Source organism: Anoplopoma fimbria, chromosome 15 (assembly GCF_027596085.1).
Source record: "Anoplopoma fimbria isolate UVic2021 breed Golden Eagle Sablefish chromosome 15, Afim_UVic_2022, whole genome shotgun sequence".
NCBI classification, from domain to species: domain Eukaryota; kingdom Metazoa; phylum Chordata; class Actinopteri; order Perciformes; family Anoplopomatidae; genus Anoplopoma; species Anoplopoma fimbria.
The window spans coordinates 3351388-3371297 of record NC_072463.1 but is presented as its reverse complement, the minus strand read 5'-3'; the positions used below and the strand labels follow the sequence as shown (position 1 = coordinate 3371297).

General features: G+C 36.3%; 1 protein-coding gene across 1 annotated transcript in view; it reads right to left on the bottom strand.

The window, feature by feature from the left end:
* Positions 1–19910, bottom strand: part of dctn1b (dynactin 1b) — a 45678-nt gene that overhangs the window by 11841 nt on the left and 13927 nt on the right. The window contains exons 5-25 of the mRNA XM_054613542.1: positions 17990–18010; positions 17370–17540; positions 15379–15576; positions 14142–14346; positions 13880–13958; positions 12906–13065; positions 12357–12461; positions 11330–11521; positions 11126–11242; positions 10736–10888; positions 10384–10544; positions 9939–10107; positions 9135–9203; positions 8702–8914; positions 8338–8499; positions 7981–8112; positions 7715–7843; positions 6787–6929; positions 6532–6698; positions 5251–5375; positions 4584–4770 (exon numbers count right to left, since the gene is read on the bottom strand). Of these exons, the coding sequence (XP_054469517.1) occupies positions 4584–4770; positions 5251–5375; positions 6532–6698; positions 6787–6929; positions 7715–7843; positions 7981–8112; positions 8338–8499; positions 8702–8914; positions 9135–9203; positions 9939–10107; positions 10384–10544; positions 10736–10888; positions 11126–11242; positions 11330–11521; positions 12357–12461; positions 12906–13065; positions 13880–13958; positions 14142–14346; positions 15379–15576; positions 17370–17540; positions 17990–18010 (3058 nt within the window). The remainder of the gene's footprint in view (positions 1–4583; positions 4771–5250; positions 5376–6531; positions 6699–6786; positions 6930–7714; positions 7844–7980; positions 8113–8337; positions 8500–8701; positions 8915–9134; positions 9204–9938; positions 10108–10383; positions 10545–10735; positions 10889–11125; positions 11243–11329; positions 11522–12356; positions 12462–12905; positions 13066–13879; positions 13959–14141; positions 14347–15378; positions 15577–17369; positions 17541–17989; positions 18011–19910) is intronic.

Genomic DNA, 19910 nt, shown 5'->3' with positions numbered 1-19910 from the left:
AAAAGTCATAGTATAGTATGTCGAAAAAAGTCATAGTATAGCATGTCGAAAAAGTCATAGTATAGCATGCCGAAAAAAAGTCATAAAAAAGTCAAAAAAAGTCATAGTATATATAGCATGTCGAAAAAAGTCATAAAAAAAGTCATAGTATCGTATGTCGAAAAAAAAGTCATACTATAGCATGTCGAAAAACAGTCATAGTATAGCATGTCGAAAAAATTCATAAAAAAAGTCATAGTATAGTATGTCGAAAAAAGTCATAGTATAGCATGCCGAAAAAAGTCATAAAAATGTCATAGTATAGCATGTCGAAAAAAAAAAAAATAAAAAAAGTCATAGTATAGTATGTCGAAAAAATTCATAAAAAAAGTCATAGTATCGTATGTCGAAAAAAGTCAAAAAAGTCATACTATAGCATGTCGAAAAACAGTCATCGTATAGCATGTCGAAAAAATTCATAAAAAAAGTCATAGTATAGTATGTCGAAAAAAAAAAAAAGTCATAGTATAGCATGTCGAAAAAAGTCATAGTATAGCATGTCGAAAAAAGTCATACTATAGCATGTTGAAAAAAGTCATGAAAAAAGTCATAGTATAGCATGTCGAAAAACAGTCATAGTATAGCATGTCGAAAAAAATCATAAAAAAGTCATAGTATAATATGTCGGAAAGATTCATAAAAAAAGTCATAGTATAGCATGTCGAAAAAAGTCATAGTATAGCATGTCGAAAAAAGTCATAGTATAGCATGCCGAAAAAAAAGTCATAAAAAAAGTCAAAAAAAGTCATAGTATATATAGCATGTCGAAAAAAGTCATAAAAAAGTCATAGTATCGTATGTCGAAAAAAGTCATACTATAGCATGTCGAAAAAAAGTCATAGTATAGTATGTCGAAAAAAATCATAAAAAAAGTCAAAAAAATAGTATATATAGCATGTCGAAAAAAGTCATGAAAAAGGTCATAGTATAGCATGTCGAAAAAAGTCATAGTATAGCATGTCGAAAAAAGTCATGAAAAAGGTCATAGTATAGCATGTCGAAAAAAGTCATAGTATAGCATGTCGAAAAAAGTCATAGTATAGCATGCCGAAAAAGTCATAAAAATGTCATAGTATAGCATGTCGAAAAAAGTCATAGTATAGTATGTCGAAAAAAGTCATAGTATAGCATGTCGAAAAAAAGTCATAAAAAAAGTCATAGTATAGCATGTCGAAAAAATTCATAAAAAAAGTCATAGTATCGTATGTCGAAAAAAAGTCATACTATAGCATGTCGAAAAACAGTCATAGTATAGCATGTCGAAAAATTCATAAAAAAGTCATAGTATAGTATGTCGAAAAAAGTCATGAAAAAAGTCATAGTATAGCATGTCGAAAAAAAAGTCATAGTATAGTATGTCGAAAAAATTCATAAAAAAAGTCATAGTATCGTATGTCGAAAAAAGTCAAAAAAGTCATACTATAGCATGTCGAAAAACAGTCATAGTATAGCATGTCGAAAAACAGTCATAGTATAGCATGTCGAAAAAATTCATAAAAAAAGTCATAGTATAGTATGTCGAAAAAAAGTCAAAAAAAAAAAGTCATAGTATAGCATGTCGAAAAAGGTCATAGTATAGTATGTCAAAAAAGTCATAAAAAAGTCATAGTATAGCATGTCGAAAAAAAGTCATAAAAAAGTCATAGTATCGTATGTCGAAAAAAAGTCAAAAAAGTCATACTATAGCATGTCGAAAAACAGTCATAGTATAGCATGTCGAAAAAATTCATAAAAAAAGTCATAGTATAGTATGTCAAAAAAAGTCATAGTATAGCATGCCGAAAAAAGTCATAAAAATGTCATAGTATAGCATGTCGAAAAAAGTCATAGTATAGCATGTCGAAAAAAGTCATGAAAAAAGTCATAGTATAGTATGTCGAAAAAAGTCATAGTATAGCATGTCGAAAAAAAATTCATAAAAAAAGTCATAGTATAGTATGTCGAAAAAATTCATAAAAAAAGTCATAGTATCGTATGTCGAAAAAAGTCAAAAAAGTCATACTATAGCATGTCGAAAAAAAGTCAGAATATAGTATGTCGAAAAAGGTCATAGTATAGTATGTCAAAAAAAGTCATAAAAAAGTCACAGTATAGTATGTCGAAAAAAAAGTCATAGTATCGTATGTCGAAAAAAGTCAAAAAAGTCATACTATAGCATGTCGAAAAACAATCATAGTATAGCATGTCGAAAAAATTCATAAAAAAAGTCATAGTATAGCATGTCGAAAAAATTCATAAAAAAAGTCATAGTATCGTATGTCGAAAAAAGTCATACTATAGCATGTCGAAAAACAGTCATAGTATAGCATGTCGAAAAATTCATAAAAAAAGTCATAGTATAGTATGTCGAAAAAAGTCATGAAAAAAGTCATAGTATAGCATGTCGAAAAAAAAGTCATAGTATAGCATGTCGAAAAACAGTCATAGTATAGCATGTCGAAAAAATTCATAAAAAAAAAGTCATAGTATAGTATGTCGAAAAAAAGTCAAAAAAAGTCATAGTATAGCATGTCGAAAAAGGTCATAGTATAGTATGTCAAAAAAAGTCATAAAAAAGTCATAGTATAGCATGTCGAAAAAAGTCATAGTATAGCATGTCGAAAAAATTCATAAAAAAAGTCATAGTATCGTATGTCGAAAAAAGTCAAAAAAGTCATACTATAGCATGTCGAAAAACAGTCATAGTATAGCATGTCGAAAAAAAAAAATTCATAAAAAAGTCATAGTATAGTATGTCGAAAAAAGTCATAGTATAGCATGCGAAAAAAGTCATAAAAATGTCATAGTATAGCATGTCGAAAAAAGTCATAGTATAGCATGTCGAAAAAGTCATGAAAAAAGTCATAGTATAGTATGTCGAAAAAAGTCATAGTATAGCATGTCGAAAAAAAATTCATAAAAAAAGTCATAGTATAGTATGTCGAAAAAATTCATAAAAAAATTCATAGTATCGTATGTCGAAAAAAGTCAAAAAAGTCATAGTATAGCATGTCGAAAAAAAGTCAGAATATAGTATGTCGAAAAAGGTCATAGTATAGTATGTCAAAAAAAGTCATAAAAAAGTCATAGTATAGTATGTCGAAAAAAAAGTCATAGTATCGTATGTCGAAAAAAGTCAAAAAAGTCATACTATAGCATGTCGAAAAACAATCATAGTATAGCATGTCGAAAAAATTCATAAAAAAAGTCATAGTATAGCATGTCGAAAAAATTCATAAAAAAAGTCATAGTATAGTATGTCGAAAAAAGTCATAGTATAGCATGTCGAAAAAAAGTCATAAAAATGTCATAGTATAGCATGTCGAAAAAAAAGTCATAGTATAGCATGTCGAAAAAAGTCATGAAAACAGTCATAGTATAGCATGTCGAAAAAAGTCATGAAAAAAAGTCATAGTATAGCATGTCGAAAAAAAGTCATAAAAAAGTCATAGTATCGTATGTCGAAAAAAGTCAAAAAAGTCATACTATAGCATGTCGAAAAACAGTCATAGTATAGCATGTCGAAAAAATTCATAAAAAAAGTCATAGTATAGTATGTCGAAAAAAGTCATAGTATAGCATGCCGAAAAAAGTCATAAAAATGTCATAGTATAGCATGTCGAAAAAAAAAGTCATAGTATAGCATGTCGAAAAAAGTCATGAAAAAAGTCATAGTATAGTATGTCGAAAAAGTCATAGTATAGCATGTCGAAAAAAATTCATAAAAAAAGTCATAGTATAGTATGTCGAAAAAATTCATAAAAAAGTCATAGTATCGTATGTCGAAAAAAGTCAAAAAAGTCATAGTATAGCATGTCGAAAAAAGTCAGAATATAGTATGTCGAAAAAAAGGTCATAGTATAGTATGTCAAAAAAAAAAAGTCATAAAAAAGTCATAGTATAGTATGTCGAAAAAAAAAAAAAGTCATAGTATCGTATGTCGAAAAAAAAAAAAAGTCATACTATAGCATGTCGAAAAACAATCATAGTATAGCATGTCGAAAAAATTCATAAAAAAAGTCATAGTATAGCATGTCGAAAAAATGTCTTAAAAAATTCATAAAAGTCATAGTATCGTATGTCGAAAAAAGTCATACTATAGCATGTCGAAAAACAGTCATAGTATAGCATGTCGAAAAAAAGTCATAAAAAAGTCATAGTATAGTATGTCGAAAAAAAGTCATGAAAAAAGTCATACTATAGCATGTCGAACAAAAAGTCATAGTATAGCATGTCGAAAAAAATAAAAAATAAAAGTCATAGTATAGTATGTCGAAAAAAAGTCAAAAAAAGTCATAGTATAGCATGTCGAAAAAGGTCATAGTATAGTATGTCAAAAAAAGTCATAAAAAAGTCATAGTATAGCATGTCGAAAAGATTCATAAAAAAGTCATAGTATAGCATGTCGAAAAGATTCATAAAAAAGTCATAGTATAGCATGTCGAAAAGATTCATAAAAAAAGTCATAGTATAAACAATGTCATGAAAAGTAAGTATCTTATTTCATAAGAAATCACAGCATTGTATTGTTCATGTCATTGTATTAAAACATATAATTTGCATACCAGGAGATTTCCCAGTGATGTCCACCACCTTGACGTTGGCACTCATTTGCAGCAGAGTCTCCAGCAGCTGGTCGGTCTTGCGGTAGAGGGCGCTGGAGAGCACTTCAGGACGACCTCCCTCTCTGGAGGGAAGTTTGGTGACATTTAGAGGAGGAAGAGAGGCGAGCTGAGCGCGCATCTTCTCAGCCTGCAAGGGAAAACATGGACGCAATAAATCCAGATGTTACAGCAGCAAAATAGATCAAGTGACATCAAAGACTGAAGACTAAATGTGACTGAGATGTTAAATGTTTAAGGAGAATTTATAGACAAAAGCTGCAGTCTTAGTCACTTCCTCCAATCAGTATCAGTCAAACTGGATTTCTATGGTTACATTTTTTTTTTTTTAAACTTTCAATTACAAACTTCATTAGTTTATGTTTATATTCCTCTTGACGAATGTAGGTTGCCGTACTTTCAGCCCAATATTGGTGTTGTAAATCCAAGACTCAAGGATATTAATCTCCAGGTTTGGTATGATGAGGTTCATCGTAACCCTCAGCGTGATATCTTTTGGTTGTTTAAGACTAATTTCGTTATTAAAAAAATAAACCATTTTGCTTTGCTCTGTGTGCAAAGACTCTGTATAACAAATGAGATGTTGAGATGGTGGAGAGAGGATTCGTACCTTCAGCCTGTTGTTGTCGTTCTTCAGGTGTTTGATGCAGAGTCTCTGAGCATCAATCTGCTGAGTCAGCAGAGGAGAGTCGATCACCTGGACCCCCGAACCGGCTCCGGGCACCACGTTGGCTGCTGGAGTGAAAGAGCAGCAACTCTTCATTTGTTTACAGTTTCACTTTTTAAGTGCACATACTTTAGCACAGTGGTAGAATGTAATGTTAATTAATTATTATGGTCCACTACATTTCAGAGTTAAACATTGTTCATCTGACAGCTGCTGTTACAGGATGTAGATATACAGCTTCTTGTATTTAAGTAAAGACCATCGTCGTTGTGTTTCTTCTCAGGTGTAATTATCAATAATTACAGTCGTAAAGAAGATCATGTTTAACTGAACAACTTGATATCGGTGTATCAAACAGAGCTACTTAATATGGATTAAGACCATGCAAGTAGATGATTTACATGCCAGAGGATGCAGATTAATGAGATGATATATATGTAAAACCTTTTTTGTCATAATGGTTTAATAAAAGGGTTTCTGCAGGTTTAACACAATACTTTAAAGACCGTTCTTATACCATAATCAAATATGAAAGTATGATGGGAAAAATTTACAGTATTTACCAGCAGTTTATAACAATAACTTCCAACGATATAATTAAATGAACGCAACCTGGATCTGAATAAGCAGCAGATGTATTGATTACTCAATTACATTGTTTTGTTAAAATTGACACCATTCTCAGCTAGTTATTTTAACTGTTAGTCACAGTGTTTGCTTTGGGTCTGATGGTGCTCCACAAAAAAGGATTAAAAACAGACTCCTGTTTACATAATCTACAATTATAATCCCACTTTCAGTTTATAAGTGTGCAACGGCTACCGATTTCATAAAAATATACAAATATTTAAGACTTCTGTAACTCAACTTTTCAAACCCTGCAGAAACCCCTAAATAAAACATGCGTGTAGAACCAATGCTCAATTAAAACATTGAATTATTTTTGAAATACACATTAGCATGCATGATCAACAGCAGATGTCAATACAAGCAGGTAGATACCTTTTTGTTCTTCTGCAGAAGGTAAAGCATGAGATTAAGAAAAGAATGTCATATCATGTAAAGACAAAGAGGAGTTCAAAAAGAGGACTTAAGTTGACTCAGAATTGTGTTTGTTGGATAGATTTTTAGTCTGTTAAATGTGTTCATTGCTAAGACAACACTTCAGAGTGTTCAGCCTGTTTTTGGTAAATAAACAGTCATGTTTTTTTTCCTTCCACTCACCTCCTGCTGCTCCCGTGACGATGGAAGCGATTCCTGACGGGCCGGTTCCTCTGAGCCCGTCGACGGTCATCTTCGATTGGCTGTTGATTCGCTGCTTCAGCTCGGCCTTCTCCGACTCCAGCTGGTCGATGTCGGCCTGCAGAGCGTCCATCGTCTCCTCAAACTCCCTGCAGAGAGGAGGACAACATCGCACAGCTGTAGACTTTGCTCACACAACATGATTCTCTCTCTGCAGTCAGCAACGTTGGTTCTTACTTCTCTTTCTTCTTCAGCAGAGTCTGGGCCTCGTCCAGTCGAGTCTGAATCTTTTCAACACGTTCGTCTGCATCTTTGGACGAGCTGTCCAGCTTCTTCTCCAGCAGACTGAGACGGACGCTCGCCTCGCTCAGCTCCTCTCCCTGAAAACACACAAACAATATGCAATAATGATTTCATGCAATAAACATGTTTACATTTCCAATGTTCGCCAATTCATTTTTTGATGGATCGATAAATCAATGTCAGAAGGTTAATAAGAATTTGTAGGTTTATCAAAAATGTCTGAGATGACTGAAGAGTGTTAATATATTCAGCCTGGAATTACAAAACATTTGGCATCTTTGAATTAAAAAAACACTGGATGATTAACTATCAAAATAGTGGCAGATTATTCGATTTATTGCCACAGGTTTAATGGGATTAATAAATGTATCATAACTGACTGATGCTGCATCCACCATCACCTTTTTTATTATTTATTATTTAATATAATTTCTAGTGCTATGTAGAGTTTATTTGAAAAAATAATAAAATATAATTTTGTAATCATCTACTTAATTCCTACTGTTGTTTAAAAATTGTAATGATACATTTGGGCAGTTTATTCAGACCCTGGACAATTATGAACATTTATCCTCATTTAAATAAAATCACCTGAGAATATAGAAATTTGAATTTTTTAGTGTTTGTTAGGGATGTGAAAACTAAAAACAATCCTAGGAGATGAAAAAGATTGTTAATTTGGCAGATTTGATTGTTACCAGAAGTCGCAAACTACTTGTGAGTCATTTTATTATATTGTACACACCCTGGTTTGATCTTAATTGACAAAAAAGCATCCAAACTAAATAAAGAAATGCACCAAATGTGTATTTATTCTCAGTGAATCTTCTGTATAATTCAGCAGGTAGGAGTATTTACCCACCTTAATCTTGAGAGACTTCTTCAGCTCTTTGATGACCGTCTCTCTGTCCTCCAGCTTCATGCCGAGACCTTCTGCATCGGTGATTTCAGCTCTAAGAGCAGCTCCTCGCAGATCCACAGGAGGAGGGTTCTGATAGATAAACAACATAAAACAGCATAAAATCAAAACTGAAAAATCTAATCTTATGTCAAAACAAAAACCTGCTGCATTCATGTCAAGGAGAGAAATCAAGACATCTTTAGAATTTGTTCTTGACACTGAATCACCTTGTTCTGAGGCCTCTCTGAGTCATATTCTCCCTCCTGCATGGCGGTGGCCATCTTGTTCATGGTGGCTATGACCATGCCACAGGACTGACGCAGACAATCGTAGGGGCTGGAGCCCTGGGATCCATAAATCTGAAAACGATGCGGTGCTTGTCAAAAACCAGAGCAGTTTGATCATTTGCGTTGGTCACAGAGGGTCTGATAGTCTGTCAGTTACTATTTGACGACCCCAAAGTGTTATCATAAATGTACTGGTCTATTAAAAAAGTATTGGTCCCCAGCATTCAGAAATTATTTATCTTTGTTGGTCAGTGTAACCTTGTTTCCAATGCAGATAAATAAAGTGTTGTTAATTACCTGCTCTCCTGCCTTGAACGCCACATCCTCCAGTTTGACGGCAGACAGCCCCTCCTGTTCACCGAGAGGCGACATCATCTGAGCTCCGGCTGCCGCCACTTCCTGCAGCACCGCCACCACCCAGGTCAGGTGTTTCCTGCAGTCTGAGAGGGTGTCGCACACCTAAGGGCCAAAGGTCAACATGACTTAAATGATCACCACTTATATTTACATTAATCTTAAGATTTGTAGTAAAACGTATTATTTTATAGGTTGTTTTCTTCACCTCATAGAAAGCTTCTAACATGATAAAGTAATGTAAGCTCTGACATGAACCAAGAAGATAAATCAGCAGTCAGTGAGGAGGTTCGGTTGCCGTGGTTACCTGTTGTCCAAAGTTGAGAGCTGCTGGGATGCCCGGCGCGTCGGTTCCAGGCATCCTGCGGCGAATCTTCTTGCAGAACTGTCGGATGTCGCTGCAGGACGTCTCCAGGTCCTTCAGCAGCACGGCGAGGTCGGCCTTCTCCTGACCCGTATGCAGGAACGCCCGCAGCCGTCCGACCTCCACCGCCATGCAGTCCAAGGCACTCTGGGTAAACTGTGCGTGGACACAACAGGAAGGATGTTAAACTGGTGGAGACACCTCTGTTTACGCAGCTAGATACACAGACATCATGTACATAATCTTATTAATATACAATGATTTAAAAATTGAATTCATAATCTGCAGGTGAGAAAACAGACGGATGAAATGGTTATAGTTTTTGTTTTTAGTTAGTAGAGATTCCTCGCAGCCTGTCGGTGATGTTGGTACTCACTCTGATGTGATCAGCCAGCTGCATGGTGCAGTCCTCGCTCTGATCGGCCAGGTGGATGCTGTAGAGGTGCTGAAAAAGTCAGAGTCATTTTGTAGATGAGTGTAAGTTAACATATAGTGCGTTTGATATGGGCTGAAAAACATATCTTATGTGATCATAAACATGTCAACACTGGCATTGTGACGTTCTAATATGCAATTGTATTTTGAAATACAAGTGGGACAGTAAAAATACATTTGTATTGTAACACATTACATCAATAACTTTACTGCTTAACAGAAAATCAAGTCATGACTACTCATTTTTCGTACTTGATGTGAAGTGAATTAAAGCTTCCCTGTGGAGTTTTCTTGTAAAAAAAACAAAGTTATGTTTACACTCAGCGTTTCTTACCAGCATTTATTGTATGTATCCTTGAGGTCAGACATATTTTTCCTCCATAAAACATTTGTAAATCAGATTTGTTTTAAGTGTTTTAAATCCGGAACTATTCACAACCATGTTTACGATCTCGCAGTCTGCATTGCAGTGTTTCTTGGGGCCTTACCGGGCAACAATCATGCAAACTTGTGTGCACACGAAAAAAACTAATATAATATCACTTCATATCACTACTAGAGGTCTCCACAGGGAAGCTTTTAGTATTAAAACATTAAAAAAAATGATGTCAATTGACTTTATGTAAATTTGTTGCATTGGATGCAACTGAAATAATGAAACAAAAAATAAAACAGTATTTGGGTTATGTGTGTGTGTGTGTGTGTGTGTGTGTGTGTGTGTGTGTGTGTGTGTGTGTGTGTGTACCTGATAGTATTTAATGGCCTTGGTGAGCGGCTCCACGTTGACCGTCTCGTCCAGCTGGTCTTTGTGCAGCAGGTCGATGAGGAAATCCAGAGAACGCTCGTGGACGCTCATCTCCTGGTACAGAGAGCCGATCTTCTTATAGACATCCACACTGCACTGAGCCAGAGCCCTGACACACACACACACACACACACACACACACACACACACACACACACACACACACACACACACACACACACACACACACACACACACACACACACACACACACACACACACACACACACACACACACACACACACACACAGAGAAGATGTTTGTTTGAGTGTAAATAAATACAATAAATGCAAAAGTGCAAATAAATCCGAGATGAACTTGGCAGTCATCTCTCGGTGCTCAGACTCCCTCCTACTGTTTATCTTTGATTTAGGTTAAACTCACTGTTCGTATTTGTGCAGCGTGGCCTGCAGCAGACTCAGCGAGTAAACCAAACCGCCAGCGAAGCTCAGCTGCTCCCCGACGGCTCCCTTCAGCCCGGCTCGATCCACACAGTTCTCGTTCAGGTCGAACTTCTCCTGGGCCTGTTTGCTGATCAGCTCGGCCTGAAGACACACAGACAGACACAAATAAGGAATAAATAAAAAAGAGTTTAAAGTATTGATTTGAAGTCGCTTTTGAACAATCACATCTCTGTTTGACATTTCTCCTTTCCGAATAGGTTTGTTTTATCGGTGAGATCAAGGAGGACTCACATTAATAACCCAGTTAAAACAGTAAACTGTGTGGTACTTACCTTGCAGATGAGTCTGGGGATGAGCAGCAGCACCAGGATGCAGTCGTGGTCTCCACCATGACGAAGGAAGGACTCGGGCATGAAGGAGGTCAGAAGAGAAACGTGTCTGTTGGCCTGACCCACCTCCATCTTCCTCAGCTCCATCTCAATCGCCTAAACACACACACAACGAAAAACACAACCTGTAAATCATCTATATATCACACATTTGACTGTTTAAAAATCAGTTAACAAACATCAAAAATAATATGCAGATCATGAATTTTGGAAAATCTATATGGAAAACCAAAAGAAAGGTTTAAAAAAGGACCTTCAGGCTGACACTGAATCACATTAAACGTTATCACCCCACTGAGAACGCATTATTCAGACCAAACAGCTCTTATTGACCTTGGCATAGGCCTTCGTCTCTGCAAACTTAATCTTGAAATCAAACAGCTCTGCCGGCGCCTGCTGCTGCAGCTCTGCTGAGGCTTCCTGCTGGCTGGTCAGCTCTCTGTTCACCTCCTGCAGCAAACACAAAGGAGGAGGATGATCATCAAACAGAAACATGTACGAGCTAAACTGTGAGCTGCATGTTAACCGTGTCCGTACCTGCAGGTGGGCAGTGAGCTCTCTGTATTTCTTGATGGTCTGCTGGTAATCAGCTACGGTCTCCTGCGCTGCCTCAACGTGTTTCCCGGACTCTCTGACTTTCGCGGCGCCGAGATCCAACATCTCCCTCAGCTCCAACTCCGTCTCTCTGGCGTTCTCCTGCAGCTCGTCGTTCATCTCGTTTATAGCTTCCTGAACGGTGGAGACAAAAACTAGAATCATATACAATCATATATATAAATATACTATATCAGCTCATTCACATTTTCCAGTCTTTGTTCTTTTGTGCTTCAACATTTTCAGGCTAACATTTCCTAGATTGGCAACGGCTTTACTACTAATACTGCTTGTTAACTCACTTGATGTTTTGGTTGATGATGAAATAGCTCAAATCACAAGTTTAAAATGTCAGACATTGCTGACATTATAGTGTGACGTTACTACATAAGTATTCTTAGTTTGTTTAGTTTTTTTATTTTTATCTGTGTGCAATTGATATGAGAGCAAAATGTTTATCTCTTTCTGTGGAAAACAAATTCAATTCTGTTAAAAAATAGAAAATTCCCAAGATTAGCCTAGTTATTTAGTAATAAAAACATGTGTCTCTGTGTTGATTGTATCATAAAATATCTGCACATACTGTAAGTGATTACAATGACAGACCGGTCAAGGTTATTTTTTTCCGACGGAGGTCAAAGAATGGCAGATGTGGACTAATTAAATTACCAATAGTACCTAAAAAATGTGGCATTTAAATTCAAACCATAACTCAAATAGTAACTGAATAATAAAAGAGGCTGGCAATAAATGAGTTTGGCCAATATCAATAATGAAATAAGTCAGCAATCTGTGGAACTCTCTGACCTCCTACAGTCCTATTAATACACACAGAGATGCTGAGCAGGAAAATAAACCAGACTCTAGTCATTAGTGTTATATATTATTTAAATTAACAAACCGAATCAAGTTAACTTTACTCTCATATTTAAGTTCATTTAAACTCAATGATCTGATGATCTTCTCTCACCAGGTCAGTGACCGTCTCTCTCATCTCCCTGACTTTCTCCTCCAGGTCCAGGTTCCTCTCCGTCAGCATCTCCACCATCTCCTCCGCCCCCAAGGCTGCATCCACCTGAAACAAGGCACATCATCATCATCATCATCATCATCATCATCATCATCATGAATGGAAATACTATTTGTTTCTTTGCATTTCTTAACATCATTGCAATATCAGCTTTAAAAATTCATATTAAAATAAGTTTCCTGGAAAAACAAAATAAAAAAATATCTCATCTGAATGTAAAATAAATATTCAGCATAATATCCTTTTTTTAATGTACTCTTATTTGTTTGTTTGTTTGTTTACCGTATTTTATTGTACATTTTCATATTTTCAGTTTTTAATTATGTCTTATACTTTTGCACCTATCACGTAGCCAAATTCCTTGTTCGGTAACGTTCTTGGCAATAAACACTTTCTGATTCTGATTAAGTAAAGATGCTGATCCCGGCGGCCTGCAGAGTGATTTATGTCACTGCAGCATTAGCAGCTCTTTGTGATTAAAACACCGACCTGTTCTTTGAGCTCGTCGACGGTCTTTTCTGCCGCCGTCCTCTCCTCCTGCAGTTTTTCCTTCTGGCTCCTCAGAGTGTCCAGCTCCACGTTCTTCTTCTCCATCTGCTTCTGCAACTTCACATGTTCCTGTTTCTCTGAAGAGGACAGGTCACGCATCCTGAAACACGGGGAGAAAAGACTATTACGATTATGACAAAAAAAAAGTATCCAAACCTTTCGTATTCAAGAAAATTTCATTTAAATAAAAGAGACTCAAACACTGGCATCCACATACCGTTCTACACTACTACACTGCAAGTAGTGTAGTATAAATTAAGATTATCCATTTTCTAAGTCTGATCTAAATTGTTTTCTCTTCTGTTTTTTATGACTAAAGTCATTAGTCACTAAAGCCTTTGAAGAGGCCTCAGTCTGCCTCTTGTGGCCAAAATGAGTAGTACAACAATAAACCCTTTTCTTTTTTCTTTTTTTTTTAAATGTCCACGTTTCACAGATGAATTTTTAAAGAAAGAAAGATGATAAAAGAACCTTTTTTCACCTGTTCTTCGGTCATAATCACAGAAATAAAAAAGATTAAGATAAGACTGAGAAAATGTATCACTAGAATACATTTTTCTCACTTGCCTCTCAGGGCTTGTTGATCAGATATGAAGATGATGTGGTTGAGCTTGTTTGATAATGTGTGGGGTAAATGCTTGTTGTATGTGTATTTTTTGTTCTGTTGTTAAGATTGTGAGTCTTTGTTTTGTTGATGTGAGAAGTCTATATAAAGAAATCTAAATAAAACTGTAATAAATTAAGAAATTATAAGAAATTAAATAAAATAAAAGATTGGAATCAAAACTTATATTGAGTTTCCGTCTCTTCCCTCTAAACCTTCCTTATTGTTATTTATTGTCAACTTTAATAAAGCAACATGACGGTTCCATTCATGACTTTCCCTGCAGGGTGAAGAGTGTCAGCACACACACCTGACCAGTGCTTCCTTCAGCCTCCCATTCTGCTCTTCCAGTTGCTTCACATGGTAACTAGAGGCAGCACCATCCGAACCTGTGAGGAACCCAAAACACAAATGAGCTCTACAGTATCCAGTGTTATGTATTAAACTTCCATTTTTCTGCAGCGGTTTAAAAAGACCAAGAACAACTTCTAATTTATTTCACCAAATGATGTTCTCACATGCAAGGTTAAGAATGTGTGGAACAGATTATTAAACATGTTTTTATGCCGAACCTTTCTCCTCGATCTCGTGCTTGAGGATCTCCAGGTCCATGGTGAGCTCGTCCACTTTCTCCTTGAGGGAGTCGACCTCCAGCTGCAGAGACTCGGCCCTCTCCTCGGCCATCTCCTTATCCAGTGTGGCCATCTCGATCGCATCCGCTGTGTCCGACATCTCCTCCATGTAATGCTCCTGCGCCTCCAGGGCTTCTTTTGCCTCCTACACACAGATTATTATGTATAGTTAGTTATGTACACTTGTCTTTATGGTCTTAATACAGTCTTTAAAACCTGCAAGGAAATGTTTTTCTCCTTATGCATTTTTCTTTTTCACTTCATCACTTGTTTGTGTAATTGAATTAAGTTAATTCTTCATTTAAAGGAAGTATTATATTTTATTTTCCTACTACTGAATAGGTGTGGTTGGCCATTGTGACTTGTGGAGATAATAATCTTATAAGGTTTCATTAGTGTGGGTTTGTGTCATATTAATTGAATTACTGTCTCCTCAACCCTGATCTGTTCTTGGAAGAAAAACATGACTGCCTTTTATATTTTTTAATATAAAAACTACATAGTAAGGAGAGTTATGTTACCTCATTGTTAGATTTAGGACTGTGTGGGTGTGGTTTGATCAGATTTGAATTACTTTAACCTGGCAACATAAACAAACAACCAAAAACATCAGATTTGCATTCACACTTTTTCCAACTGAGCCATTTCATTCAAACCAGCTGGAAAACCAAAAACCAAAAAAAACAAATACTAAAACCTTTCAAGACGAATAACTAAAACTGTTCCAACTTTTAAAGAAAATCTGGTGTTTATGTAGGATCAAATTGTTCATAGTAAGAAATTGATTGACAATAAATATATTTTCAGGGTCTTTAAAGCACAAAACAATACTGAAAAGGATCAGATTTTCTAAACTAAATATATTATATTTTATAGTACATATTGTTTTACATTATTATATTTGAACTGCTGTACTATTTTATGTGTTGGACTCTAATTAAAACATTTTCAAATACATAGTATATGATCACTGTTGGAGGGAGCCTGAGATCTAAGAATTTCATTGTCAATGACATTCTTACTGTAATTGAGAAAAATCCGCTCCATTGTTATCATCTTTAGTTCACCACACTTGTTTCTGCAGCCATTTTGTGGATGGTAACATGCATCCACCCACCCAATTATCAACATCCAAACATCTACCTGAACATCTACCCATTCATCCGCTGCTTCTCACCCTCTTGGCCTCTTTGAGTTGTTTCTGCAGCTCGGCCTGCTGCTCCTGCATCTTGGTCTTCCACTCCTGCAACTGCTCCAGCTGGATCTTGTGCTTCTCCAGCTCCTTCAGCTTGGCCTTGTCCTCCATTCGCTTCATCTTCAGCGTCTCCAGCTTCTCCTCCAGGTCCTTCACCTGAACACGCAGCGCCTCCTCCTCCTGGATGCAGGGAGATACGAAAGAGAAGGAGGACGGAGGGCAACAGAGGGATGAGATGATGAAAAGGGAGATATTTGAAAATGGATGACAGGTGGGAGAAGATGGAGATATTTCATAAGTAATCACACATTTAAAAAAAAGTAAAAGAATACTGCAAGACACAAAAGAAGGCTTCAGGTCTCTATTAATTCAGTTTTTCATTCTTTCATTCGACTGTTTCTTTAACCGATCACTCTCATGGTTTTCATGGAGTGGATCATGTGCAACGTTTTCTCTCTAAAGTAACAAAAACTCCATCTTCATCTTTGTATGTATTAGGAAGCTTTGATTTCGCTTGCCATGCAGAAAATCCACCTGTAGAGTGGAGATGGTCAGCATGAAGACACACACATGCCTCATACTATAGGTGATCATACACATTAAGCAGAAAACCTCATTTAATCCTGAAATAGAGACATCATGCCTGTGAACAGAGACTGAGACATCTCACACACACCAATTAAAGGCTGGAAGTCACACCTTCCACAGCTTGTTAAAATGTTAGTGAGAGAAAAAAAAAAACCACTTCAATATCATGTGCAAAACATCTTCACATCACGCCACATCACTGCACCTGTGTTTCCATAGTGACGTCCTCCTGAGGGGGTAAAGTATGAACCAGACTGATTAGGTTGGCCTTAAAAGTAAACACCAGATGGCAGCTGATTAAGAAATGTTAAAAATGTAAATTTGTGACATGTTGTTTATCTCTGTCGCCAGCGAATTAAAACAATTGCAACACAAAACCCTCAGAGTTTGTTCATCATGAACCAAAAATCTCACAAATGACCACTTCATAACAAAAGCATGAGACTGTTGTACACTGATGGTATTAGATTAAAAGGAGAAGTATCTATTTATATAAGTAATAGTTGAGTGTTGAGTGTGGTGTCCCTCAGAGCTCAATCCTGGGCCCACTTATATTTCATTGGTATGTTTTTAGCATTCAGCAATGTTACAAATAAATAAAATCATCACACCTATGCAGATGGCATCCCAATGTATATACCTGAAACCTCTTAAAGCTCAAAGGATCCAAAGTTTGAGTGTTAAAAATAATATAGATGTGATGAAGAAGGAACTCCACACTCGACCTTGTATGGAGAAAAATAACTAACTACTTACCACTAGATAAATAACTAACTACCTAACTAACAACTAACCTCTGTAGACTAAAAAGCATAACATCTTACTGAATCTCAGTTGTGATTTGTTTTACTTGTGACCAATCCCAGCCAAACGCTATAGTGTCCAAAAATTCTTTACAGTATTTAATACACTATATGTATTTATAGTTTTGCCAGTTTAAATAGAAAAAATATATATTCTTTTTCATTATATACTAACAGGAAATGATCAAATAAGTCAGATCAAAAGAATCCTTTCAATAATAATCAGCCCTGTAGTAAACTCACAACCTGTGCTAGATTTAGCCTGCCTCTTACCCCAGCCATCTGTGACCAACAAGAGGATAAGCTGTTTAGAAAACGAATGGAGAGATGGATTATATAACTAAAAGATTAAAAATCAAATCTTTATAGTGCTTTCCCTTTTTTATTAGATTTGAATTTCTTTGACCAGTTGAAGCTTCAGGCTGTTTATTTAGAGGAGCAATAGAAAAGCAAATGTCACACCTGATTTAACTCCCACACTTCTGCTCCTATGAGTCATAATGCTTTTTATAGAGCAAAATGATGGCTATAAATTCCCTGTTACTATTACTACAGCTTGATGTGTGAAAGATGATAACTGACCTTGCTGGGGATGGGGGCCGGAGGGTTTCCTGGGGAGTGGAGGGTGGGGATGATTGGAGCCGCCAGAGGGGTCTGGGCCGGCGTGCTGGGCTCGCTGCTGCTCATCTCCCCAGCAGAGGCCGAGGCCGAGCCGGACGCAGTGCTTTTCCCACCTACAGGTCGGCTGGGCTGCTGAAAAAACCAAGGGGAAGAAATAATGAAAGAAAGATCACACTGGGTAGACACAAATACAAAACTGCACCAAAAAGCAATGAATATGCTACAAATTGCAATGAAATTAATCAAAACAACAAAAAAGAAAGGACACAACTGAACAAAGTCAGAAAGAAAAACACTTGGTGGAGACAAGAAAGAGTATTTATGCTGTAAATATAAATGTGAAGAAGTTGACATGGACGGAAAAACGGTAATGTGCGAGTAGGAAAATGTTACTATTAACCAAAATAATGAAAATAAAATGGATTTGGCATTATGTCTGGTGATGTATAGTCATAGGTGTCTTGGCATCACTCACACAAACACACAAACCTCTGCATGAAGTGAAAAAACAATCACACATTATCAAATAATTCAAAGTGATAGAAACGGGAAGCCCTGCAGACTTTGAGGACTGGGCTCACCTTGGGCCTTCTGGCCGTGGTCTGAGGAGGAGAGGGAAGAGAAGAAGAGAAGGAGGAGGAAGAGGAGAGGAAGTGGAAAAAAGGTCAAAGGGTGGCAGAGGAGGAGAGGAGGAGAGGAGGGAAGGGAAGGAAACAAACAGCCAGGGTTAATGTTTCAAGGCAAATTCCATATTAAGCTTGTAATCACAGACAAAAGGACAAGATGGATGCATGAAACTGACAATTCAAAAACCCTGGTGCTACAATGAATCCATTATCATGTAACATCCCTACAGATCTCTACTCTGTTGTTTGCCCTCTCCTCTCTCTTGTCCTAGCTGGTCTCCAGGGACTCATCTCTTTCACCCATGTGACCAAAATCCTCCGTGACAACATGGACACTGAGACTGGTACTGCCGCTGTGACATAAATGACAGCTTTGTGTCTCACAGAGATGAGGTTCATCGGAGCCTAATTCTGCTGCGCTGCACTTGCTGTGATAATAGCTTGTTATCCTGCTGCATCGCGTGTTTCAGACAAGCTACACAAAGAAATATCCACACTTTGTTGATATCTAACTCCTGAGAGTCCTTGATTACGTTGTTTTAATGAAACTGCTTGGAGAAGGAGACATTTGTCATAAAGGACGTCAAAGAGTATCCTAAAATAAAAGTGCAGACGTTCCACAATGTATTCTGAGAAGATCGAAGCCAACATAAAAACTGTAACTTTAGTTACTTTGGTTGATTTTTAACACATTTTATAGACTATATGGTTTCTAGATCAACCTTAAGGTTCATGAAATCTCATTTAACATGTATGTGTGTTAAGCTGGACAACAATTCCACAGTATACCCACACATTTTTACATGTTATAATTATACCAAGAATATCTGAAATAAAATGTCAGGAAAATGAATGTTAATATGAGTTTCAAATTTCATTCTTGACCTTGACCAGAATAATCTCACCTAACAATCCATTTAGTGGCTGTTCTTGAGCTTTTGATCATATAAGGACGGCAGCTAACGATTATTTCCTCCATAAATTGTTACCAGAGTACATAGTAAATCATTCAGATGTCTTGAACGTCCAAAACCTAAAGATTTTACTCTGATATACAACGGAGAAAAGCAGAAACTTCAAATTTTGCGCATTTTTGCTTAAAAAAAAAGTTGCAGACGTATATCTTCCGATTGACTATCGTTGCAGCTCCAGATCATATCACATGATATTCAACAAATTTAGTGTGCTCAGTTTCAATGCATTTTACCTGTCGATGTTCAAATTATCATTATTTAGTTTGATTGGTTATACTTCATTACTTTATATCATCCAAATTATTTTCTAGAAAGTTTCTTGGAAAGTAATCTGGTATTAATTAGAAAAAAGGTCTGAAAGCTCTGTTTAAACCCAAGTTCATATATATTCATCATTTATTTATTGCTTAATATATGTTAAAATCTTTACTTGCTTCCAGACAAATTGCACATTTTTGCATATTCAGCTTGCTTTAGTTTTATTGTAATTATTCATTAGACGTGTAATGATTGAACACTGTCTCTGTAGACACAAATTACATTGTTCTTTCCAGGAAACTTATAAAGATATTATCAAGAATGTGAGGAATTTATGGACCTGTAAAATGAAACTCAAATTGAATATAGATGTTTAAATAATTTTGCTCATTATTTTGAGCAAACATAGCCATACAAACTTATAAATGGATAATGAGGTAAGTAAATATCATACACTTATTAACCAAGGTCTGTGCAAACACTTCTATCTTTTCTAATCCTCTGAAGTCACTCTCTTCTCTTCTAACTTCCACTTCACCTCCTCCTCTTGCACACTGACTTTCTCTCTCTTTCTCTCTCTTGGCCTAACCTCGGGCATGGCCGTCGCTCTAGCTAGTTATCGTCTTTTATTGGATTAGAGCCGG